The 27484-nt window shown below is 35.4% G+C and overlaps 1 protein-coding gene across 1 annotated transcript; it reads right to left on the bottom strand.

Annotated features, from left to right (window-relative positions):
• Positions 1 to 1888: 1888 nt before the first annotated feature.
• Tars1 (threonyl-tRNA synthetase 1) lies at positions 1889 to 26635 on the bottom strand. The gene is made up of 19 exons (XM_027936251.3): positions 26432 to 26635; positions 22554 to 22634; positions 19039 to 19229; positions 15755 to 15878; positions 14208 to 14329; positions 13596 to 13713; positions 13273 to 13337; positions 13119 to 13197; positions 12097 to 12243; positions 10999 to 11097; positions 9970 to 10136; positions 8039 to 8201; positions 7769 to 7906; positions 7359 to 7436; positions 7089 to 7189; positions 6890 to 6994; positions 4616 to 4688; positions 2892 to 3006; positions 1889 to 2395 (listed from the first exon to the last, which is right to left on the bottom strand). Exons 1-19 carry the CDS (start codon positions 26483 to 26485, stop codon positions 2247 to 2249), a joined length of 2169 nt encoding a protein of 722 aa, XP_027792052.2. The 5' UTR covers positions 26486 to 26635; the 3' UTR covers positions 1889 to 2246.
• Positions 26636 to 27484: the final 849 nt, after the last annotated feature.

Raw genomic sequence — 27484 nt, 5'->3', positions numbered from 1 at the left:
TCCTGTGCCCATTTCCAGAAGCACTTGTCCAGCAGCTGTGCATCGCTGCCACAAAGGAAGGAAGGGAAGTAAGAGGAATGGCACACCAAGTTGATGGGCAGTCTGTCTACACTCATGTTGCAGGTAAGTGACTCTTTTCAACTACTCAGAACTTACCATCACTGCTCAGCACTCCTAACAAGGCTGAATGAATCTTCCTGGTGTTTCAAATTATTTTCCAAATTTCCTGCCCTAGTCATCACTTTCTTCATGATTCACTTTGAGTTTTAGCTTTCTGAGTTGCTTCATAAAATCTTTTTTACAAATTGTCACATGACATAAACACCTGCTATTATTTTCAAATCGCTCCTATTTGATTAAGAAGCCATACAACTCTTAATGGGCCACATGCTCAACAAAAGCTCAGCAATTCTTTCCTTCAGTTCTTTGTTATGTACCACAACAGAACAGATGCATACAACAGTAAAAACAAGTCTCTGCCTCCCAGGAGAAAAGAAAACAACAGAGAGATTTCTTGAAGGGGAAAACCCACAATTAAGAGATCTTCCTTAGAGTGTTCCTCTATGATCCCACTGGAGGTGAGGGCTAAGCCAAAGAGGTAATGAGACAAAGAGGAATCTGCCAACCTGCCTTACTAGGCTTTTTTTTTCTTGTCTTAAAAGTTATTTCTAAAATGTCTCTAAATGTTTCAAGGGAAATTATTACTCACATAAGGTATTTTCTGCTTCAAGTGTGAAATACGCACTGAAAACAAAACCCAGCTAAACAGTATTTGGTCTTCTGACCACATAATGTAAAAACCATTCAAAATGATCCTGTAGGCTTGGAGATGTAGCTCAGTAGTAAAGCAGCATGTATGGGGCCCTGTAATCTTTTTTTTTTTGAATACTGAAGAAAAATTCAAACAAGGATATTGTGAATTTTAAAGAAAGAAAAATCAATACACTTTCAAAATGAATCAGAAAACTGGTATCACGAAATGCAAAATGGGATTCATTTTTTCTTAACATACAGCAACCCTTTCAAAGGCTAAATCTTAAGGCACTCAAAAGTTTAATTAAGAAGGTTCCCCAAAACCCCTATGATTAAAGATCTTATCTCCTTTATTAAAGTGAGGATTAATCTATGCAAATTAATCTCTTTGAAGTGACCCTTGGAAACATGCAATTTGGAGATATCATACAAGATGTTGACTTCTAAAAATGATTCTAGTAAAGAGAAATTCATATATATCCACAAAGAAATTCCTATTTTGTGGGATTCTCATAATTCCCATTTACCAGTAAAAATTTCAAAAAATTACCTCTTTTGAGAGAATAGGGAATTTGTTTAACAAGATTCTATAGCCTGAAACAGAATATCCATAGATATATCCTTTACCTTAAATATTTGTGTAAATCTACTTTATTAGATTAATGGTGATTTTTAGTTCTTTTAAAAGATGCCCACTAAAAGACAAACAAAAGCTACATTCCAAAACAAGATATTTACTGTACATATAAGAAGGTAGCACCTAACTCACAACCATTTGAAAAAAGCATATACTGTAAATTTGCCTCCTCTACCCACTCTGCATCATATTTGTTATAGAATTTTCAAAATAAATACTGAATTCCACACAAAAGATCTTTTTTTTTTTTTTTTTTTTTTTTTGGTACCGGAGATTGAACCTAGGGGTGCTCAACCACTGAGCTACATCTCCAGGCCTTTTAAAAATATTTTATTTAGAGATAAGATCTTAGTAAGTTGCTGAGGCTGGCTTTGAACTTTTGATTTTCCTGCCTCAGCCACCTGAGCTGCTGAGATTACAGATGTATGCCACTGCACCTGGCCTGAATTATACAAATCGTTTCAGGTGTATGTGTATGTACGTGAAAGACGAGCCATCTTGAAGTTTGTTAATAATTTTTATTTTTACATCATAATCCAATCCTAGGCTTTCTTTTATCTTAATTGAATCCGAAAAAAAAATTTCCAATGTATTAAATTTACAAAAAATCTTCCCATGTTATACTAAAGGATTCTTCATGTTCTACCATTGCTCAGATATTTAATGAATAAAAATAATTTAATGGGTCTCTTAATTAACTCTATCAAATACTCATTGTCAAAAACCTATCTAGGTCAAAAAAGGTTGATCCTGCAATCATCTAGGCAGACTCTGCTGAGCTACCAAGACTAAGTGTGAATTAATGTGTTCCAGATGGACTCCATTTCCACTTAGCCAGTGTGGACAAAGTTCTATGTTAAAATTCTTCTTCTGCCTGTTTGCTGCGAGATTGCTTGAGTTGCTGCAGCCGTTCAATGGTTTCAGAAACAGTACGTTCACCGTGGACCTTATTGTCTCTTGTACGGATATTAACAGTGCCACTGGTTTTCTCTTTTTCACCAACAACTAAAAGAGAAGAAACAAAGATTCATGAGACTTTGGAAGGATTAAATTTGAATGTATGAACAGAAATGATCCAAGCACCCAAAAGCCACACTGAAACTTCATATCAAAACATACAGGTAACCATGTATATAGCTGGGCAACTGACTTAAAAAAACCAATAAATTTGCAGTACATGTAACTTCTACACTGACTGAATCCCTTAATCCAGTCAGTCAACTTAAAAATACCAGATAAAAGCAGCATGACATGAAGGAGAAGAAATTTTAGACAAACCTTTTTCTCCCCATACCAAAATTTCCCTTTGTTACCAATTGAAGGTACTGAATTATTTGTCAGAAGTAGGAGACCAGCATGCACAAAGCTGTGAGTTCAATCCCCAGGACCACAAGAAAAAAAGACTGGAAGGAACTAAATATGTTTAACCACAATTCATTTAAGTCTAAGTCTCAAGATTTGTGTAGGTTTTCCTAAAGGTTTGGCAAATTCTCTTTCTTACCTAGGATGAAGTTATACTGTGCTAATTGTGCATTTCTGATCTTCTTATTCAAGGTACAGCCTGGATCCAGATCAATGTCTGCCATGAACTTAGCATCATGGAATTGTTGTTGTACCTGTTAAACGAACACAGATTGCATCAGATCTAAAATTAGAAATTTTTTATTTGGACCTTTAAGTGAATTTATTTAACATAAGATAGATAGTCATGAAAGCATTAAAAATAAAAAGGATGCTAATAGGTATAATGAAGTACATACTACCACGACTTGGGTGTACATTTTAAAAAATCATTTTGCTCTTGAGATGTTTTAGAAAATCCTTAAACATCAGAAGACAATCAAATTTCATGAAAGGTACATTACAAAGGGAAAGAAATCCTTTCATAAAATATATGTCAAGATTCTAATGTAGTTTCTGGGCAATAAATTATTTAACAGCCTCCATATAAAAATACCATGTGTAGGGGTAAAAACAGTTTGCCTGAATGGTTTGTGTCAACTGGTAACTTTATTAATTTCTTGAAAATAATATGTGAGAGCTGGGGTTGTGGCTCAGTGGTAGAGCACTTGCCTAGCACAGGTGAGGCACTGGGTTCCATCCTCAGCACTACATAAAGATAAACAAATAAAGGTATTATGTCCATCTACGACTAAAAAAGTATTTTAAAAAAATTGAATGCAATTTATTTTGAAAATCTAGAATCAGGATGACTTTGATGTTATAGTATTGTTCACTGATCAACTGTTAATCATTTGAAATTCTTTAGTATGAAATTATTACTATAGCAAAACAGATTGTTCTAATCTTTAAGTGAAGTACAAATGGCTGTTTATACATTTGATACTGGGGGCATATTCATCAAATGACACTAAGCTGAAAAGAACTTTCAAATAATTAAAATTTGCATTAAAATGAAAATAATTACTTTTTGAGTCAAAACACAGCTTAAACTGTATAACTGTATTTTGCTTTTGAACTTATATATGCTAAGGTACTTGATTTCACTTTTGTTTTTAAATATTAAACACTGAAATACACAAGTGTACATAAAACACTTGAATGTCTTCTGATCATGAAGCTGAGAAAAGCTTCATGATGATATAACATATTCAGAGATGATATAACATATTCAGTTTATCACAGTGGAAAATAGCAACATCTTCCTTAAGTAACAGAAACTGTACTCATATCTTGATTTACCAAGAATGTTATGGCTTATACGAAAAAAGAAATTAAAAAAGGGATATTATGAAAATAGAAGGGAGACCAATAGAGTCAAGGAAGGGGATCAAGAGGGAAGAGGAGGGGAGGGCATGAGGAAATACTGTGGAACAAAACCTACCAAATTATGCTATGTCCATGCAGAAAATGCCACAATGAATCCTACACACACACACACACACACACACACACACACAGAATTACAATATCCCACATAAATACCATAAAATCATAATGCATTATTAAAATAATAATAATAACAATAATAATAGTGATAGAAGGGAGATTAGAGCAAGAGGATCATGGAGAAGAAAGAAGGCAGGGAAAGGAAGGTACTGGGTACTGAATAAGGTTGATAAAACTATGTGCACATAAAAATATGGAATAATGAATCCCACTATTATAAAGAACTATAATGCACCAACTTAAAAAAAAAAGTACACGGCTTATGAGATCTGAAAAGCTTAACAAATTTAAAGAGAAGTCATACTTAAGGATTACCTGTTGAGCGTATTCATCACATGTTGGCCCCACTGGAACTACCATTACCTGGCGAGGAGATAGCCAGAAAGGCCTTGAAGAAGAAGAAGAAAATAAAAATATTTAATGTGGATTTCAGCACATTTCACTATACAAGGATGGCATATTTCTAATAGTCTACTCTTTAGTATGTCTTCTTGAAATATGAAAGGTCTACTTTCAAAACTTTAAAAACTTGGCTTTTTCTTTTTTAAGTTTTTTACTAAAGACTAAGGGGAGGAGACTTGAGAAAAGAAAATGAACACTCAATAAGGAAAAGCTGTAACTGTGACTTGCATTGTTAAGCAGATAACAAAGAAAACTGATAGGGAGTGGGCCGCACACTTTAATACATCACAAAACAAAGCACCATATACTGGCTGTGAGAGGGGTTAACAAAATGTTAAAATAACTGTAGAGAGATTAATTGTTCAGATTATCTTACTACTTATTTTCCATGGGGGATATAGATAGCACCCTAGTTTATTTAAGATTCTTTTGCAGGATTCATAATATAACTGATAAGAAGGAGTGATAATGGCACTGGGCTAAAAGACGATTTCGTGCTGTTGGGAGTGAGGTGCATGCCTATAAATCCTAGAGAATTGGCAGACTGAGACAGAAGGTCACAATTTGAGGCCAGCCTCAGCAAACTTAGCAAGATCCTGTCTCAAAATAAAAAAATTAAAAGGGCTGGGAATGTAGCTCAATGATATAGCATCCCTGGGTTCCGTCCCCAGCAGAGTTTTATATATATATATATATATATATATATACACACACACACACGCACACACACATATTCATATATATAATATATATTTTATAAAATATGTATATTACTATATATGTGTACATTCACACACATATATAATAATACACAGTATAGTAATACACACACATATATATACAGTATATATTAGTTGTACTGATTTACAATTTTTGTAAGATGCTATAAATTCTTTTATTCCTATGCATTAGTCATTTCGGTATTATTTAAATTTATACATATTCTCCCCATATACACACTAAAAAACAAAGAAAAACAAAACCCAACTATCTGCAATTCTCCCATCAGAACACTTCAGGTATCAAATCCTCCCGCAGCTGCAAAATAGGCCCATGTTTTCTCCATCATTCTTCCATTTCAGCCATCTTCTTATATCAGCTAAAAGGCTAGAAGAGGCATTAAATCCTACCCATTAGGCTCTTCCCAATCCACTAAAGGTTTGACAGAGAAATTGGCTGAGTACCCCTTAATTCTCTAGATGTCATATGGAGAAATGTTACCCATATTTTATGAAATATAAGTGAAAAGAAATTATCTTACATCATTGACAAGTATGAAAAATTCCTCTTAATGTCTGAACTAATCAAATTTAATTTATACTGAAATGACAGCAATATATAAGATTAAACCAATTTATAACATCATACAAAAGTTTTAAATCAAGACATCTAATTCTGCAGGTCCTATAAATGGGTGTCTGATAACTCTGTACTACTTCCAACTGCACTGTGGGCCAGATAAAATAAAATGTAGGTCAAGTGCTCATATCTTGCCAATGAAAATAATCCCTCATAGTAAGGAGTCATAACACATTGTTCCATTTAGCATGCATAATAATTTTTAATTAAAAACTGTTTGGTTTCTAAAAGATGTTAAAAACACATGCTTACTCTGATCTACAAAGCTGAATAAGGTAAGCCAAAAGCCTCTGTTTACTCAGGCAAAAAAGTAAAACCATATAAATCCCAAACAAAGTTACATTACTCAAAAAACAATTAAGACCAAATTCTGTATGCTGCCACTGCTCCTTTTCTTCCTCTAAGTGCCAGTGAATCAAACCCAGTCCTTGAGCATGAGACAAGTTTTCTACCACTGAGCTCTATCCCTAATCCCTATGTGTGCTTTTTACTGAATAACTGCTAATTAGAAACATTTAAACATATCAAATTCTGAAAAATAAATACTAATAACAAGGTTTTTGTTGTTGTTGTTGTTTTTTTATGGTGGGATTTGAACTGGAGATTTTCCACCGAGGTACTATACCTCCAGACCTAACAAATATTCTTCATGATAAAAAGTTTGAGTTATGATTATAATTTCTTACTTTTAGTGAACACTTGTCATTATACTACAAATGATCAAACAAATCATTCTCCCTTCCCATTTCATACCTATACTGAAAAGTAGATTATTTCTAGGCAATTTACATTAATTAGCAAAAACAAAAGAAAACAGACAAAAATTACCATTTGCCCCCATAGTTTTCAGTGAGGATAGCAATCATTCTTTCCACTGACCCCAAGATGGCTCGATGAATAATCACTGGCCTTTTTTTGTCATCACCATCATGGCTATAAAGAAAAAGAATTTATTTTGCTTTTTTATATATACTTCTCCTTGTAGGTCCCTGGAGAAGACTATTCAGAGCAGATACTAGAAACTTACCTTACAAAAGTAAGATTAAATCTGATGGGCAACTGAAAATCTAGCTGAATTGTTGCACACTGGTGGTAGCGACCAATTGCATCTTTTATCTGTATGTCAATCTGCAAAGCAAAAACTAGGTTATTATTTAGATGGTACAGATATTAAAGCTGAGCTCAATCTCTGGATTAGTGCTGATTTTCCTTTTTCTTTTTATTCAAACTACTTAACAGCAAACTGTCTTCTTTCAGAAAAGAAAACTACATTATTCTAATAAACTTTGGTACTTACCTTTGGACCATAGAAAGCTCCATCACCAGGATTTAACTCCCACTTTTCACCAAATTCATTCAGGCTGTTTTCAAGTTGCTGAGGATAAAGCAAAATGATTTGCATTTTTGTTCATCTGACACTTTCCTTCTTCTAATCTGAGACTGGAAATAAAATTCCCTGTTTTATAAGTTTGTACACCTCAATATACACTCATACCTCCTTTTAAAGCATTCAGCTTAATAACTGAAAATAAACATTCAAGCAACTCTAAAATACTTTAAAATCATACAGAAAAAAAGGTTTACTCAAATAGAGGAACCATTTCTAATTTCCTTTTCTTTTATCCATTTATAAAGGCTTTCTTTCAGTATAGAACAAGCCAATTTCAGCCAAATGGTATGCGAGCACACTTAAAAAACACCACCGACCTTCTCAGCTTGATTCCAAACTTCAATATCTCCAAGGAATTTTTCTGGGCGAGTAGAAAGGTTCAATTTAAAAGAAAATCCAAATACATTATATACTGTACGCAGAAAATCCAAACAACCTTTTATTTCATCCTCAATCTTCAAATTAACAAAAAAAAAAAAGAGAGAGAGAGAGAGAGAGAGAAGAAAGAAAATAGTAGTTATTTAGTTATTTTCCTTTGCTTTCCTGACACTTCTTTCAAAGTATTTTTATCCCACAAGGTTGCCTACCTGCTCCATGGCACAGAATATGTGTGCATCATCCTGTTGGAATCTTCGTACCCGGGTGAGTCCTGTGAGTGCTCCTGATAGCTCGTTCCTATGAAGTACCCCAAAATCAGCTACCCGCAGAGGCAGCTCTCGCCAGGATCTTGGACGATGATCAAACATGAGGCTAAAGAAGAAAGTAAAATTGATTGTTTATTCCATGTGAATAAAACTGCTTCTCTAATATATTTAATTACATGAAGTGCTGTCAAAAAGTCACTGATCTAGCTGGGCATAGTGGCATGTTCCTGCAATCTCAGCTACTTAAGAGGCTGAGGCAGAACGAAAGTTTGCAGTTTGCCTGGACAATTTAGTGTGATCCTGTTTCAAAACAGGATGTATGTAGTGGTGGAATTCTTGCTTAGCATGCACATCCCTGTGCTTAATCCCTAGTACTATAAAAATAAGAGAAGAAAAAAAGCTTGTTTCTAATTGTTCATATAAGCAACATTTCTCAAATAATGTTTCACACAGCAATAAAAGCACTTGAATCAATAAAATAGCATGAACTAAAATACAACTATCCACTGCTGAGAAAATGAAACGTGTATTCCCATAAGCCTGGATTAAAGTACACGAGCTCAATATTTCCATTAGTTAATATGAGAACTGCCCTTAAGGCTCATATTAAAAAATACATATTAAAAAAAAAATAGAGGGCTGGGGATGTGGCTCAAGCGGTAGCGCGCTCGCCTGGCATGCGTGCGGCTGGGGTTCGATCCTCAGCACCACATACAAACAAAGATGTTGTGCCCACCAATAACTGAAAAATAAATATTAAAATTCTCTCTCTCTTAAAAAAAAATACATAGAAATAAACCATTTGAAACACTGAAACTAAAGTTAAACTTGTTCTTGTCAGGTACCAAAGTGCCTCAGTTTCCTTGTTAGAAGGTGAAGAATCTGGAAAAACTTAAGTATATCTCATTGGCTCCCTGACATGTTTAACCCAGTGTTATAGCTTAGATATGAGGCATCCCCCCAAAGCTCCTATGTGATACAGTGTAAGAAATTTCAGAGGTGAAATGATTGGGTTAGGAGTTAACTTAATCAGCGCACTAATCCCCTGATAGGGATTAACTGAGAAGTAACTGTAGACAGGTATGACTGGGTCAATGGGGGAGGGGGTAACATGCTTTGGGGCACATATTTTGTGCCTGGAGAGAGAAGTCTATCTATTTTCTGGTGCTGTGTCTTGAGCTAATTTCCTCTGTCTTACTCTTCCATTATGATGTTCTGTCTTACCTCAGGCCCTAAGGAATGAAGTCAGCCATTTTTGGACAAAGACCTCTGAAACTGTAAGCCCCAAATAAACTTTTCCTCCTCTAAAACTGTTCTTTTCGGGTCATTTTGGTCACTGTGGTGAAAAAGCTGACAAAAACACCAACTTCTTTATGGAGTTTCCTTTCTCATTTCCTCTCCTGCCTCCTGTACTATGAGCCCTGCCTACCACGAGCTGTGGACACTAAGCTACCTGTATCCACAGTTCTCACAAGTCTTCCCAATATTTGTTCTTCATTTGTCTTTCATGAACAGAAAGTGGAGCAGCCTTAGGGCAAGAGAAGTTTTCCAAGGACATTAATTCATTAGCAGTAGGTTTTGATAGAACATGAAAGCAAGGGAAAGGGGCAAGAAAGAAGGGAAACTTGTGAGTATTTGCTATACCGCACATTCAGTCTCCTTGGTTCATATTCTGCCTTGTTAGCTGCTATTAACACCAGTATTATTCCTGAGTGTCAACATATCTGAGAATCTAACTGCACAGATAATACAACAAAAATGTTGTACTGAAATATTATTCTTATTACATAATGTTTTTAACAAAAATTCTTTCAAAGAAGGTAAAACAACATAGGACTAATTGGAGCACATGAAAATCTTAAGCTGCTGAATACCAGTGTCCTGGGCAGTTCATGGGTTTAAGAGCAAATTGCTCCTTCTCCACCTCAAAGGAGAACATGTTCTCACTGTAGTGTTGCCAGTGGCCTGAGGTCATCCAGAGTCGGCTATTGTAGATGTTTGGAGTGACTACCTCCTGGAATCCTCTTTTCCTATATTCACTCTGTTAGAGAATAAACAGAACACACATGTAGGCAAATCAAAGCTCACCTTTCTGGAAGGAGTAAAATTTTAAACAGCAATTTTATACTCTCTTTAATAAAGTTCAAGAAACACATATGCCATGACCCAGAATTCCACCTGTAGGCATATACCAAAGAGAAAACTTTCACACAGGTATATAAGGATGCTTATGTAAACAATGCTATTTTAGCATTGTTAGTAAGATGGAAAAATCAGAATTCACATCAGTGTGAATTAATAAAGGAATAAGCATATTAATGAGGTAGATATATTGCAGACTGATACACAATGACAACTATGTATATAAATTAGAAACAAATAATTCAAAGGCACACATATTTGGGATATATATATATATATATATATATATATATATATATATATATATCAGACAAAACAAATCCACGCCAACTCCAAAATAATAGCTTCTTCTAAAAAATGAGTGAAATGGATCAAAAAGGGGTCTCAAAGAGGGTTATTTTTTGTTTGCTTACTTAGCTATATTTGTAGTTTTTTTAACATCTTGAACAAAAAATTTGGAACAGATATACCCAATGCAAATGTTAAATTTGGGTGGCAAGTACACCTGGTTATTCATTACTATTCTGTAAATGGCTATAGTTACAACTTCAAGCTCACCTGCTTCTGTGTACATACTCATGTATACGAACAAAATCATGTATTAGAATTTTTCAACAATTGATGAGACCTCCAAACTTTCATTATTTTTAATCATTTTATGTGTTTCTTTCCAAATATAAATCTTTACTTTCAGCAGACCTTATTTAACAAAATCATTTCACGTTCTAAATCTTCAGAATACAAAAACAAATGTGATTTACCCTGATGAACTCCACAAGTGTATTATAAATGTAAGCTCCCTTGGGCAGGAAAAAGCAACTTCCAGGGCTGAGCTCATGGAAGAAATATAGTTCTTGATCCTGAGTAAAAGAAAAGCAAGATTGTTTATATATGTACACAACTTTGACATAGTCAATGTTCCTCAGCTCAAAATTCGGTCATGATGCTCCATATGTCAATTAATGCCAATCCTAAATAAACAAGTCAACTTTTCTGGTGTATAATTTAATTGACAACTTAGCACAAGTCTGTTCCCTGCTTGCTATAGTCCTCAATTCAGGCACGTGTAACCAATAGTGACACTGAACAGGGCTCTCAATTTTACAGTTCTTATATTTCCAATTTCTCAAAGTTTTAAGGTCTGGGTGTTTTTTCATTATTTTTCTCTTTCTCTTAAACTGGGAAAAAGGCAGTGACGATCAAACAGACGATAATAGATGAAACTGGTTAACTCTTTCACTCTCATCTCCTTGCCTCCCTCATCCACCACCAAATGCCCAAAGCCTTTGGGGAGAGCCCACTACTGCTGGGATTCATTTCAGCAGTCAAGGGAGCAAAGCAGTAGATGCTCTCTCTAGCTTAAGCTTCATAATCTAATAGCCAAAGACATCTGGCAATGAGCCCTAATTTACAGAGAAATGTTTTTATGAAACCTAACTTGCAGTTTAGAGGAAATTCAGAGGTAGAGGGATGATGGGTAGAAGAAAAAAAAACTACAGAATCCATGGGTGACCTCAGGCAACAAATTGATTAATTTTTCTGGGATGGTTTCCATATTTTTATGAATTAGTGAGACTAGTTCTCCCAGATCTATGAAAGAGTGTTATACATTTTTTTTTTTTTTTACAGAAAAATGTAGGTCAGCAACATTGTTCTCAAAGTGGTAATTAAAATGGATTTTCATAGAAAGATAATGTGAACAATCAGTAAGTATTCACAATTCCGATAGGACATGGCATGACAGGTAACTGAAATCTAAAGCACGTCTTCAAAATGGAATTTCTAGCACTCAATACAGCTGAATTTTAAATAAAATTTTAGAACACTCAACCTAGAGACATCTTTGTTCTTTAACATACCCTCCCAATTTTTCTATGATCTCGGTTTTTAGCCTCCTCTTGGAACTTCTCCCATTCTTTCAACATTTTGGGATCAGGGAATGAAATGCCATAAATTCTCTGGAGGGTCTCCATATCGGCTTTGCCTTCCCAGTATGTGGAAGAATTCTGAAAATAAGGATAAACCATGATACAACATTTAAATATATAAACATCTCACTTATTTTAGGAGTTGGATATTATTTCTCATAATCACTTTGAGTCAAAGTCACAGCAATCCTTTTGACAAGAAAAATGACATAAAATGTACACACCTAGTAAATGTCTCCCATTGCTTTGAGGCTGGACTTACTCTGTAGCCCAAAGTTGGCTTTTCTTCTCCCCTCAAATATGCCCACTCTGGAGGCAGAGATGGAAGGGGAAGTGTTTGGAAGTGATACTGGCCAAATTACTTTGCATGCATGTATAAATACGCAACAAATTCCATCATAATGTACAACTATGATGCACCAATAAAAAAAAGTGGGGGAAAAATACCCTTGAATATTTGTTCAAAACACAATTTCATGAACATTACTCTTACTGCAAAGGCATCTCTCACAAAATAATTAAGCAAAAACGGAAATGAACTAACAAAAAAGTTTTGAAATAACCCAATTATTCTGATGCTTTAAAGTACATTTAAAACTGACAGGATTAGTTACATTAAAAGAAACACTTGGCAATTATTAATTTAGACAAAGGAATAAAACACAAACTCCTTCAGTGAGTCTCAAAAGCTTTCAGAGCCACAATGGCCCATAACTGCATGATCTTGTGAATCCCTCAAACCTCCATTCCAAAATGTTGGCTCCAGTGATGAATGGTGAGTTTTTAAAAAACTGATGTTAGCACCCAGTTAGTAGGTAGCATGAAAAAAAATAATAATCTTCATTGTATCCAAGAAAACAATGGTAGAAAAATCGATAAAAGTTTAAACATATATCTATAATAGACAAATACATTCCCAATTCCCACACAGTGTTTAAAGTTACATTGCTTACTTTGTGTATTTTTAAAGCCTTAATTTTGCCAGTGTGTCTGACATGAGGACCCCGGCAGAGATCTATCAACGGACCACACCTACAATAAAATGAAAGCAATTTTAACAAACTGACATATACACCAGTTGCTTTTCATGATATTTGATATTCTCACCTATAGACCGTTGTAGTTGGAGTATTTACTTTTTCATTCAATATCCGGCACTTGAACTTGTTGTACTAAAAATTTTAAAAAGGATTAAAAAAACAAAACTTAATTTTTACATCTAAATACTTCAGCTAAAATAGAACTCAAAGTACATCTTATTAGAGCAATGTATGAATATAAATATGCCAATATTTTGTTTTACAAACACTTTTCATTTCTTCTAAACAAAAAATGGCTTCAACTTGAAGCATTAAGCCCAAGTGTTACAAATTCAAGCGATATCTGTGAGTGAAATAAAAGTGGAGGCCCCATGTTACAGTTCCATTTACCTTAAACATTTCCAATAAGGTTTCCTTTTTAACTTCCAATCTTTCAAAAGCTTGTTTTTCTTTAATGATTTTCTTACACAAAGTCTCCAAAGAAGAGAAATCATTGCTGGATACACCCCTGAAAAAGAGAATATAATCTTTCTACATTCCATTGTATTTACACCATTAGAAAAGTGTTTCTTAGGAATACTTTAAGCATTTTAACATAACAAATTAGACCCTTGAATCATATATTAGAATTTTAAAATAAGCATTTTTCATAAATCACTTTTATATTTTCAGTGGCTTATACCTGGATCAACATGAAGACCTTTCCCTTAGTGACCTCTTCCCCCACCTCTATCACCAGGCTTAAAGGAGACCAGAAGACCAGTTTCATCTTACTTACTAACATACTTTAGGACCCTACCTCCATTAGTCTAGAATAGATCTTATTAAAGAATCTATTCAAATAAATTGCAATATTCAGGGATTGCCAATAGGAATACATGATGACTATGGAGCAATGGGCTTTATATCCTTCTTTCCCCTTCACTGGAAACGCTTTAAAAATAACGTATAGACCCACAATCATTCCGATTTTAGTTTTCTTTATTCAGTGACATAACTTACCCCTCTTCGAGGTACATGTCATAATAGAACCCATTCTCTATTGGTGGACCATAACATAAACATCCACCATAGACTCTTTCCATGGCCTCACCCATGATGTGAGCACTTGAATGCCAATATACCTGAAGTTTAATGAAAAATAAGATGGCTTCAATCTTGAATATAAGTTGCAAATTAATATTGTTAATACATAGAAAGAGACAGATACAGTTTACTATAAAATATCCTGAAACATAAAAACAAATTTAAATATCTATAAAGTACAGTGTGATTCTATCCACAGCCAAAATTAAAAGGCTTCTAATTATGATACTGTATTTGTACTGAAGAAAACCTGTGGTTTAGTTGTTTTAAAACAAATTCAATTTAGCACCATTAAATAGGATGAAGTTTGTTTCCTAAAGCAAATTGCCACTCACAGTGCAGACTATCTGATTGAGTTTAATGGCCCAGGTTCTTTTGAGTCACTCTGCCCATAGCCTCATGTCCCAGATGCTATAATATGGCCTTTAGCTGGCTATAGAACATCACTTAATAATTACATCTGTCAGCAGGCCACAAAACAACTCTGAACAAATTAAAAAAAAAAAAATGATATAATTCCTTGTGTCTTATCAGATCTTAATAGAATGAAATTAGAAGTTAACACAATAAAACCCTTCAGAAACTATATAGACATGTAGAGATTGAACAATACACTTTTGAATGATGAATGGGTGACAGAAGACAATCAAGTGGGAAATTAAAAAGTTCTTAAATTCAAATGAGAATAGTAATAAAACATACCAGAATCTCTGGGAGGCAGTTTTTAGAAGAAAGTTTATAGCTAATCAGAAATACCTCAAATAAACAACCTAACAATGTATCTCAAGGCCCATTCTTTCAACATTTTGAGATCAGAAATGAAATGACATAAATTCTCTGCAGAGTCTCTTGAAAAAGAGACCTTGAAAAAGAACAAACCAATTCCAAAACCAGTAGAAAGAAGGATAATAATTAAGCTCTGAGCCACAATTAATAAACTTCAGGAAAAAAAAACCCCACAAAGGATCAATGAAGCAAAGAGTTGGTTCTTTAAAAAGAAATCGGATTTATAAGCCCTTAACCAAATATCAAAACGAGAGAAGACCCAATTAAATAAAATTAGAGATGCAAAAGGAGAAATCACCACAGATATCACAGTGGATTGTGAGGGACTACTTTGAAAAGCATTACATCTGTTGATACCACTGGCCCAAAACAAGGTGGTACAACTTGATTCTACAACCAATGATAAAACATAAGGACTAACATGTAGACACTCAAACCAAATGGCAATATGTGGTTTTAAGATAGTCATTTGGATGAGTATTGTTTTCAGGATTTATGATTAAAGTACCAAAATGATATTTTAAAAGTCTCACAAACAATCTATAGGCTCCAGGATATACCTGAAAACCACTGACCTACACAGATAAGTCAATAAAATAAAATGCTTTATTTCCCTTTTAATGGCATATGGTCATATCTTCACCTTAAATTCAATGAACACTGAAATATAAACTTACTGCTTGTGCTTCCTCATCCTCAAATTTGAGAAGCTCCAAAGTACAATCTCCCTCCAGTGGGCGGTCTAGGTCCCAAACAACTTTGTTCACTTTAGCAATAACAGTGTTGTCAGCCAGGCCTTGACTTGAAAAAATATACATAAAAACACAAGAATCTGAAATATAATTCCTTCTCACACAACATTTAAGAAGAGAAAAATAAACACTAAATTTATTTGTATTAATATTAATACTCTATACATTTTGTATCTTCTGAAATATACAGGAAAAGCAACAAATTTCCAAAATATACCCAAGAATATAATATAACTGGAAGACCCTGAAGCTCCAAAACACCATTATTTGACACTTAATGCTTCTTATAAGAATAATAATTTCCAGTGGTTTAACTTTTCCACAAGTAAATTTTCTACAAAGCCAAGAAACTTAGATTCCAAAGGAAAAAATAAAGGCACTAAGAAACTTTTCTGCTTAAATTGTGTACTAGATCATTTCTTTAAGAGGCAATGCTAACCTCAGAATAAATTCTACAAACACATAAGGTGATATCAGCATTTATAACAAATACGGAGGTAAAATAAAAAACTGTTTAATAAAACTTCGTATATTACAGTTTAAAATGTCAGATACTCACTACACAGTACAGAACATAAAACTATCATCAAATGATGAAATTTCCCATTATACCAGGTGTAAAGGCCATAGGATTTATGGGGAGGATAAAACAACATGGTCAGACTACTCTGGAAAGGCTCTGAGACTAAAGCAGCAAGGGGCTGAAGGATCAAAAAGTCTGGACACTTAGAAAAGGAGGAGATGGCTATCTAGATGAGGGAATGGGTACAGATCCAGGTGAAGATGTAACTGAAGAGTTTCCGAAAGCTGCATGACCACAGCAGAGTTGAGTAAGGTCTGACCAATTACAAAGGGGAACACACAGTTAGCAAAATGACAGTCCATCATAATCAATGCATCTCCACAAAAGCAGACAAAACGCAACATTCAAAGGAAAAGTTAGCATCCTTTATACCCTTACTCTCAAATAAATTTATCACCTCCAGGCATTAAAGTAGTTGGGCTCCCTGTGTTGATGCTTCTCTCCTTGCTCTGTTTAAAGGTTATAACCTAATATACACAACTACCCCACATAGGGTTCAGGAGAAAACAATGACAAAATAAACCATGAAATTCCTATTTCAGTTTCAATGCTCCCATTGGCTTTCCTATAGATTATATCCAATGTTTTCTTTCTTGCTAAGATCAGATGGGGCCAATAAAATGAGTTAAGTAAAAGCATTTCACAAAGTCTAACATGGATTTGGCAGTGAGAAGTATACTTTCTTCTAATGGCGTAAAACAGTTTCCAAAAGATTATAGAACTAACTGATAAAAAGGTGATAAATATTTTCTATATTATTTGGGAAGAAAATGACCATCATTTTATAGTTCAAATGTTATCCTGAGATGAAAATAATAGTCACTCAGAAAATGGAGATTACACATGAACCATACTGGATCATTTCAGTTTTTCAATGAAAGAACAAAAGAGAATTTCAAAGAAATACTTTTAAGCATATGAAACAAGTCCTGTCATATTCACCACTAATCATCTAAATCTGTAAGTAATTCATATTCATGCTATAGTTTTTCACAGAACAACAAAGTTATTGAAATTTTATAAAAATTTCTCTGCAAATCACACTTAACTCCAGAGCTGCTAAAGCCCATCATTGTTTAAGGTAATTCAACTTTGAATTTTACAGTTCTAGCAATAATATTTTCCAGTTGATCACTTAATAAATCACAATGCAATCTAGAGGACAACATTGTTGAATGTACAAGAAAAAATTCAAGACTAAGACAAGCCCAAATTTTAATACACAGTTACAATCTCAATGTGTGACAGAAGGAATCTCTACACCAACTGGAGCTCCAAAATTATCTCTAAAACCAAAGAGCAACCTGATATTTTAATGGTTCATCTAATTCTTTATGAGTTCACACAGAAGCAAACTTGATATCACAACTTCCTTTGGAGTACAGTAGTAGTACTTGTCAAATTAACTGAACACTCCCATTTACTCTGTAAAATGTACTAAGCAATGTCCACGGCCCAGTGAAGGCTAATGGCTCATAGGCAGGCAGGCATGCATAAGTGCTTCTACTCACCAGTTGCATAATGGGCCTACATAGAATCAGGTGAGTTGGTTTCCAGACCTGTTTAAATGCTTTTTACTTTATGTCTTAGGCTTAATGCTATGAAATTTCAATATGAAATTGATGCCCATTGTTGATAATTCATACAACAATTTAACATGGTTCAATTCAATACATAATTATTATCAATAAACTTAAAAATATATAAATATAATATGAATAAATAATACAATGAGAGGATTGAGAGTTGGAAAGTCATGAAAAAAAAGTATCGTCAAGTTAGTTGTGGATGAAACAACTACATAGAAAGCTAGAAGAATTCTGCAATCAGGACTGCTTCTCTAGTACGTTACGATTAAGAACTAGCACTTGCTATCCCGAAAAACATTGGTCTTATACATTTAAAATATGTAAATCTTAAGGCAGGCTGGCAAACTTTTTCTATAAAAGGCATACAAAATTTCTGTTGCATATTTTTTTCTAAGTTTTTTTTTTTTATATTTTTCTTTGAACATTTAAAAATGAACATTCTTAGATTTCAGGCTGTACAAAAACAGGCTGTGACCAGTTTGCTGACACCTGGTTTAAGTTGCTTTTCCAACTTAATCAAGTTCTGATAAATTGATCAAATATTGATTCCCATATTAGATTATGATCTATCACACTGATCTATTATAAAGTATGCATGCAATTCTCAATTACTAATTTCTTCCTAATCCACTAAGTCTTAAGATAAGGTCTGGTCCTTCCTTGGATTTATAAATATAGTATGCTTTTTTCAAATGCCAATCTTTCACATGTGAGAAGATCTACCTTCATTTTTAATTTAAAAACTCAGATATTTAAGTCAAAATTGGTGATACACTGTCTACTTGGCTTTGTGACATTTATGATCAATGTAGAAAGACTAACACAAGCTTCATATGAAAAGATTTAAGTAGACTCCTTCAGAAATTAACCTTGAATCTTGATTATAAAATTCCACATCACTTTGATTTAAAAAATTTTTTTTTCAATTAGGGTAAATTAAAAACATCAAAACCAAAAAGTAACATAAAAATATTAACCTGCCGAGATAATAAAACAAAATTTGGTTAGGTTAGAAACTATAGAACTGTAGCTTTTACCTAATTCCACAAGCAATTTGATAAGGTGTAGTTTTCCAGGATTCTGCATTGACCTGTTTACCATCGGGTAGAGTGACTTTAATCGGCTTGCTATCTTTTTCTGCCTTTTCTGCTAGAATGGAATCATGCTCTGCTTTTAGTTTATTATACATCTCAAGACGTGTGTTAATATATTCAGGCCAAGGATTCAACTGCAAGACAACAAATGAAATAATCAGACAAAACAAAACGCATTATTACTCATCAGTATGGTAAACAGATTGCAACAATTACTGGGCATTACTCTGATCTGGTCCTAAATAAGAATAAAAGAAGGAACTAAGTGTCCTCTTCTTATAACTTATACTTCTAAATAATAGAAAAACATAAATAACGTAATAAACCTGGTCTGCAAACATTGACAACTATTAACCATTTTTCAAAATATTATTATTTGCATCAGTATTGTTTTAAGATGTCCTCTTAAGGTTTTTTTTGGTTTTGCCTTTGGTTTTATTGGTTTTGACACTTGGAATTGAACTCAGGGTGCTTTTCCACTGATTCTACATACCCTTTTATTTGTTTTAATTTTAGTAAGCTAAGTTGCTTAGGGCCTTGCCAAGTTGCGCAGGCTGGCCTCAAACTTGCAATTCTCCTGCCTTAGTCTCTGGAGTTGCTGGGATCACAGGCATGCACCACTGTGCCCAGCTATCAAGGTCTTAACTAAATTATCTTTAAATTATAACTATAAGCAATAATGGAAATAAAAACAAAGTGGCTTTTCAGTTTTGTTTCAATCTTGTTCAGAGGACATTCAATACAGTTGGTCAGCCTGTATGTCCACTCAAAACCAACTATAAATTTATTAGACTTAGGGGATTCCATTTAAGGAAAAATTTATCAAGTTCAAAGAAGCTACGACCATCCTATAGTATTTAAAGAAAAGAACACAACACTCCATCCTATAATATTTAAAGAAAATAAAACAACACTACTGTCTATATAATTGATAAAATTAACCAAAATATTGTATATAGAACAGCCAGTGAAGTTTCAAAAAGTTTGGCAAAGAAAGAAAAACATGATGATCAAAGATTTGACTTCCTTTATTGTCTGACACTTCACTCAAGTAGTGAATCTGTGGCCATGAAAGAGTCAAACCATTAACACCTACAGAATTTATCATTTTCAAATGATGTTTACATGGAGATTAATAGGTGTATATCAAAGCAAAGAGATGGCTCAATTTTACTTTCTATCTTCATATGTATTTAGATCAATCAGCTACAACATTCAAATATATGCTATTTATATGCAAATACATCTGTGACAGATTGACTTAAACCAATCTGGCCCTACAGACTCACTGTATAGCTTAGACATTACGGTTCCTGGTGGTCATGATTATTCATTATCCATTATGTCTATCTCAAAGGCTAATAACATTTACCTAAGTATCACAGCAAAAAAAGAGAGCCGTCACAACATTAAAAAATATTTATATTTTCAACTTCTTAAACAATTAGTTTCATTGCAAAATAGCACTTTTATTTTTCCCCAGATATAAAATATACATCTCATTAAATAATCTTTTTTGTACCTTCGTCTTTTGAAATGAGCCAGGCATGGTGGTCCATACCTACAATCTCAGCAATTTGGGAGGCTAAGGCAGGAGGATCCTAAGTTCAAGGCAGCCTCCGTAATTTAGTGAGACCCTCAGCAACTAAGCAAGACCCTGGCTCAAAATAAAAGGACCTAGATGTAGCTTAGTGGTAAAACACCCCTGGGATTAATCCCTAGTGCTCCTCCCACAGACAAAGCCCTAGCATCTTTATAATTCCCTCCTACTGCAGTTCCATTCTTGAGTCATTTAGTTGTTCTTTGGGAGATTTTCATCTAATTATACCAGGGATTCATACCTCTTAATAGTGAAGAAACAATGAAAACAATGAATTAATTAATAGTTCAGAGCCTATCATTGTACAACCATAATCTGAACCCCTCAATCCAATGCACATTTCTTGGTCCTCCCTACCCATATGACCCTCTTTCTTAACTGCTGTCTGTCTCTGTATACACTTGGCACTCACTTGCTAATCAAAAGAACTTAATGTCAAACTTAAGTTACTCAACATTCATTGAGCAGACATATTCTGTGATAGGTTCTGGGGCTGCAGAGATGAATAATAAGACCTGAATGTTGCCCTCAGAAGAGAAATAAGACAAGTACATAAATGAGGGGAGCACAGAGGAGAAGACAAGGTCTTGGACATATCACTGTACATTTTTATCCAAGACCATTTAAAACATAAAGACACATGTCCACTTAAAATTCTCTATTCATACATGTCCTCTAATTGTACTCTTTATTTCCTATTTCTAAGCTAATTCTTAAACAATGACAAGACAGCATGTCCAAATACTTGAAAGTATAAAGAAGAATTAGGAAATATTCATTTTACTATGTACTTGCAAATCTTAAAATTCAGTATACAATTAACTGAAGAAATGGTTAGGCAGGGTTCTAAATAACACAACACTTGATCACTTATAAAAGTAGAAAAAGCTCTTTAAAGTCAGTTTATTGTGCTACTTTAAAAAATCCTATTCCTTTGTGCTTCTATATTTTGGTCATTTTCTAAAGTCTCCAATAAAACAGCTGCAATGACTAAAGCAAAAAGCAAAGCATAGTTTATAGCAATTCAAGTTCAAAAATAAAGTAGAAAGACAAGCTTAACTGCCTCCTAAAATAAAACATACAGGAACCAGGTAGGTTCTGGGGTGGCTTTTGAAATGCCAATTAGTTTGAGCCCAGGGAAGAGAAAGTGCATTCTCTAGATCTGAGAGAAATCAAAAAGATTTTGTCCTGTCTTAAAGCCAGAAGGGGTAACACACACCTCATATCCTGGCTATTCAGGAGGTTGAAGCAGGAGGATTTGAAGTCCAAAGCCAGCCTGGGCAACTTAGAGAGACCCTATCTCAAATTAAAGTTTCAAAAAGATCTGGGAGATGTAGCTCAGTAGAAGAGCAGTGGCCTAGCATGCATGAATCCCTGGATCCAATCCCCAGTACCACAAAAAAGACCCCAAAACAAACAAACAGCCTCAGGAGTAGGTCCACATGAAAAAAGTGAAGAGATCAAGGAATTAGGTTTCCTTTGGTTTCTGTTATATTTAGTGAAAACTCAAATACTAAGTCTCCATCTCTTAACATCTCATTTAATGAAATGATTAGAAAGCCAGCATCCAATCTGGCAAACTACCATAACCTCATTCTCTCCAACTTTTGTGCTCTCTCTCTCTCTCTCTCATAACCCCAGAATGAGATCATCTTACAATCAATGTTTTCCTTTTGCAATAATAAATAATTGCAAATCTTTTTCTCCTCTCAGACTAATTTTTCCTAATTCTTCTTTCCAATGAAGGGTCTTTTTATAATGACACATAAACTATTCGAATTCTTACATACAAGATAAGCCTGGGAAAGTGTTCCGCTACTTGCCAACCTTTGATAGCAGAGCCTTTGACAACTTTTACCTCTGCTCGACCTCCATCTCCAGATCCTTCTTTGTTCTTCTTCTTGCCTCCTTCTTTTCGCTTCTCTTCAACAGCATCTACCTAACAACAACAACAAAAAAAAGGTTTTATATTTTAATCTAATTTGACACATTTCCCTTATGATGTCCCCAGAAGTTTTGAGAATGTTACTTTATCATCTGCTTAAAAAAAGGAAACCTGATTCTGAAAGATTCAAAAATTTCACTACTGGTAAAGAAAAGTTAACAACTTAAAATAAGGAAGTCTTAAAAAAGGGTAGAGGGGAGTTACTTAATGCACAATTTTTCAAATTTCATTTATTTTAACTATTCCGATGACTCTCATTCAGGTTTTTCGGACCTGCATTAAATAGTTTTATTTAGTAAGCATTGATGGGGGGTGTGGGGACTGAATATGCTATATATTTATCCTTTCCTCAAGTATTAATGTTTAGGCTCATATTATTTTGTTACACAGTGGAAAAAGCAAAAATAAGACCCAGTCCCTACCAGGTGCAAACTTAGTCTCTCCTGAGAAACTACACCATCCATGTGTGAGAAACTCCCAGAAGAGAAAAGACCATAGCAGCGACACTATGATTAGATGTCTAACAAGCTAGGACCACCGTAGGCACTGGTGCTGTAAAGGAGGGAAGAATTTCAATAGGTTGGATTGTGAGAATGGAAGCGATGTGTTCTAAGTATGCACAAAGGCTTGTCAAAATGCTAAAATTAAAAATGAGAGAAAGAAAAATGACTAAACCAGGGCGACTAAAGCAGAAGGACTGCTTTCAGACATAATTCAAGTTAAGACAGACCAGGAGTCAAAAAGTTACCAGGAGGAATGTGAACTTCAATTAGAAGTAAGTGAAATCAGAAAGTCCTGTAAGGGAGATGAGAAGGAAGAATTTTATTTTTTTATGTATTTGTGCTTTTGATTTTTTAACAGTGCTATTGAGATATAATTCATATGCCATACAATTCACTCATATAAAGTATACAGTTCAACAGTTTTTACTAGATTCACAGTTGTGCAACTATCACCACAATCAATTTTAGAGCATTTTCATGACTTCTTCCTAAACAAACAACAACAACAAAACAAACAAACAAAAAACCCCACTGTACTCAGTAGTAGTCACTCCTTGTTTCCCCTAACTCTTGGCAACTACTATTTATAAAGGATTTTTTGTTGTTGCTTTTGCAGTGCAGGAAATCAAACTCAAAGCCTTATATACTCTATCTCCATTGAGGTTTATGTCCAGTCCCCATTTTTTTTTTTTAATCTCTGTGGATTTTCCTCTTCTGGGTACTTTATATAATTGGAATTATACAATATGGGATCTTTTGTGACTGGCTTCTTTCAATTAACATAATCATTAAGATTATAATGTTGGAACCTGTATTACTACTTTGCTCCTTGTTATTACTATATAATATTCCTGGGTTTTGTTTGTTCTGGATTTTTCTCTCACTTTTTTCTTTTTTGGTGCTGGGGATTAAACCCAGGTTCTTGCAATGGGCTTCACCTCTGAGCTACACTCCAAGTCTCTACTGTTTATTTGTCCACTTATCAACTATGACATTTCAGTTAATATTACATAACACATTGCTTATTCAATTTAGAAAAAAATCTGAATTTTTAAAAAATATCTCCTAATTTTATGTTGAGCTAAAACTTCCCCCACTCCAGGGATATGGATTTAATATACTTTGTTTATTTTAAGGTTTTTTTTTTTTTTTTGTAGTTGGACAGCATGCCTTTATTTTACTTGTTTATTTTTATGTGGTGCTCAGGATCAAACCCTCACACACAGTAGGCAAGTACTCTGCCACTGAGCTACAGCCCCAGTCCTTTTAAGGTCCATTCACATTCAATAGATAAATAACATAATTTAAATCTATCTAATCAAGTGAAGTAGTAGTAACAAAGATTTGTAGGACTCCCCATATGTCTTCACTATACCACAGAATTGATGTAATTAGTTAACTAATTGCAGATGTATTTGCAGGTTTAAAACAGAAAAGGTAATGAATTTCAACCCCAAAATCAGAACAGAGAACTTGGCAATAAAGGAAGCTACAGAATTACCTTCCTCAGCTATGTTTAGGCCTTGAAAGAAAAGTATACAAAGTGTGTTGTTTAAGTAAATTCAATCCCAGAGACTGACAGCTAAGACAAGTATGTGGAATTTCAATAATTTGGTGAAGTATCTATCCAAGACTCATTTCCAAGAAGATAATGAGAAGGAGGCTTACAAGAAATGGCTACATATTATTTTTGAGAAAATTATTTACTGTTTCTATTCCTGTATCCTCATTTGCATGATTGGGACAAAAAAAGAACCCAGGTCATGGAGTTGTTATGAGGGCTAAAGGAGATAACACAGGTAACACAGTGCCAGGACCATAGTTAGTACTCAATAAATATTAGCTCTTGTGTAATAATTGTTTAGAAGGGGGTTGGAGTGCAGTTCAGTGGTACAGTGAGGGGAAAAATTATATTTGTTAGCCATATATCACTTATAATTAAGAATGGTATGGGGGATGTTCATGGATATGGAAAGCTGCTGACCACATATTATTAAACAAAAACAGTAAACAAGTCAATAAACAATAAAGATGCCATTTTTAAGTGAAAAAATAAACAGATTGAAAACATTTTGTATAGACAATTTATCATCTTAAATTTACAGTCTAGAATATGCACATATGCGTTTTCTCCCTTTTCATTCCCTGAAGGAACAACACAGAAAATTGTGACTTTTAAGTGATTTGTCCTGTCAGAGTGGAGTGGAAGCTCTCTTACTAGACCTTACCACTTCTCACCTGGGCTAGTGCAACACCATCCTTCAAACAGCCTCACCTCTTTCCAGTGCACCTTCTACCCACACGCCTGAGTGGTTTTTACAAATGCAACCCACAGGAAATACTTTGTATGGAGGATACAAATATTCTTCTGTACCTCTTTCTTGGTTTTTCTCTTACAAGCTATCCTGCAGTCACAATTCATCCTCTGTCCATCTTCACCTTTTCCTGGAAACACTCCCTGATTTACCGGATGAACACTTTATTCCACACTCAAAACCAAGAGAGTTTGCCAAACCAAGTTAAGTGCTTCCTCAGAAATCCCATACGGTGGACTGACTGCACCGCACTATTGACTGTTTTCCTGTTTACACAACAGGCTGTTTGAGGCCTTCAAAAGAAGGATTTGGCCCAATTCATCTTATAACCTGCATTGCCCTGCTTGATGATCATAAAAATATGACCTGACAGTGTGAAAGTGAGTTGGGAGATGTTCCTAAGAAGTGGATGACACTGAAGCGGAACGGGGCTTAAAGGTAAAGTGATCAGCCCTGGCAAAAGGAACGGTGCAAGTCCTAGCAAGTTTGTTAGATGGAATCATCCGGTTTCCATCATTTTCTTTAAACCATCAACCAAACGTGGACAAGTTGGATCAAATTTCGGGGACTCAGCTTTCCCTCCCTAAACTAGCGCCCCTTACCTTCAAGGGGTCATAGAAAGGTTGTGCAATGTTCTTCCCGCCTAAAGCTGGGGGGAAACGCAAATCTGGGAGTCCTGAGTCCTAGATTCTAAATCTGGGCTGCTAATTCGATGTGTGGCTCTGAATAAGTCACTCCCTCAAATTCTTGTTTTCTCATCCGCAAGAATGAGGATGGCCCTGGAGGTGCACAGCGCGGTCCCACCCTGCTGTAAGTATGGACGATTCCTGCTGAAGTTACTCGACCTCGCTCCTGGGTTCTAACGCCCCCCGCCGGCTCGACGGCCGCTTCCTGCTAGGCGTCCCAGGCCCACCGGGCAGCAAGGACACCGAAAACCCCAGCCCGGCCTCCCCGCCCCTTTCAGACAACTCACCGGCTTCTCTTCGCTGCCCATCTTCCCTGAAGGGCCCCTGGCCTCCTCAGACATCAAAGAACCACGAGGAGGCAACAGAACCCGAAAGCGACGGTCTGGAGGAGAAAGCAGGCGGGGCAGACGTGGACCGGGACCTTGGGGTCTCCAGCGTTGGCACCTCGTGGCCCTGAAAGCACCAGCTGATGCAATCTGAAGGCGCCCAAACCCCGCCCTCAGCCTGCCGGCAGAACGGACAGCCAATTGACAACGAGGGGAGGCGGGCCCTCTCTTGTTTGCACCAATGGAAAAGCTTGTTGAGTGACAGAGCAATTCTAGGAAATCAAGGCGCGGCTGTAAAATGACCTGAAAACTCTAAATAGTACTTCCGTCCCTCCCAGAGCTAGAAGCTTGAGAGCCGCCAAGTGCACCACGCACATGCGCTCTTCGGATCCTCTGCTTTTCTGAAGACTAGTCAAGGACCGTTCCGGCCACCGTAGCGAATGACGGCGGGGCGGAACTTGGTCCCAGCATCCGGGAAGTCCTGGGCGCCCTGTAAATCCTCTGGGTTACTTGGTTGAGTCCGAGGCGGCCTGACCTGCCAGACTGCCAAGTTCCGCCAGTGTGCAGCGGTGAATGGACCCTCCTCCAGGCAACCCAGGCTTCCCGAGACCCGTGCAATGGCAACTGGGGCACCGGCTAGAATCCACTCTAACGTTTACTTAAGGAAACAACCACCTTGACACCACCCAATGTGCCTTTTCCTATTTTACTTGCTGTTTTAAAGCCTCTGCTTATTTCGAATCAGCAGCGCCAGGTGCATACGTTAGTCTCGTCACGTTTTATTCATTTTACGTTCTAAACGTCGGTGTTCTCACAATTTGCCATCTTCAGGATCATTCCTTTCACAAAGAATAACAGCCTCCTAATCCGACTTTCTGCATTCATGTTTTCACATGGCACCAGAGTCATGTTCAAATATTAATATGATTATGGCACTTTCTTGCTTAAAACTCTTTAATGGTTTTCCATTGCTCTTAGAATAAAACTACTCAGGCTCTATGGCATCGAGGTCTC

The sequence above is a fragment of the Marmota flaviventris genome, chromosome 5 (genome assembly GCF_047511675.1).
Source record: "Marmota flaviventris isolate mMarFla1 chromosome 5, mMarFla1.hap1, whole genome shotgun sequence".
Taxonomy (NCBI): Eukaryota; Metazoa; Chordata; class Mammalia; order Rodentia; family Sciuridae; genus Marmota; species Marmota flaviventris.
Note: the sequence above shows the minus strand (reverse complement) of the source record. Positions and strands in the feature narration are given on the sequence as shown.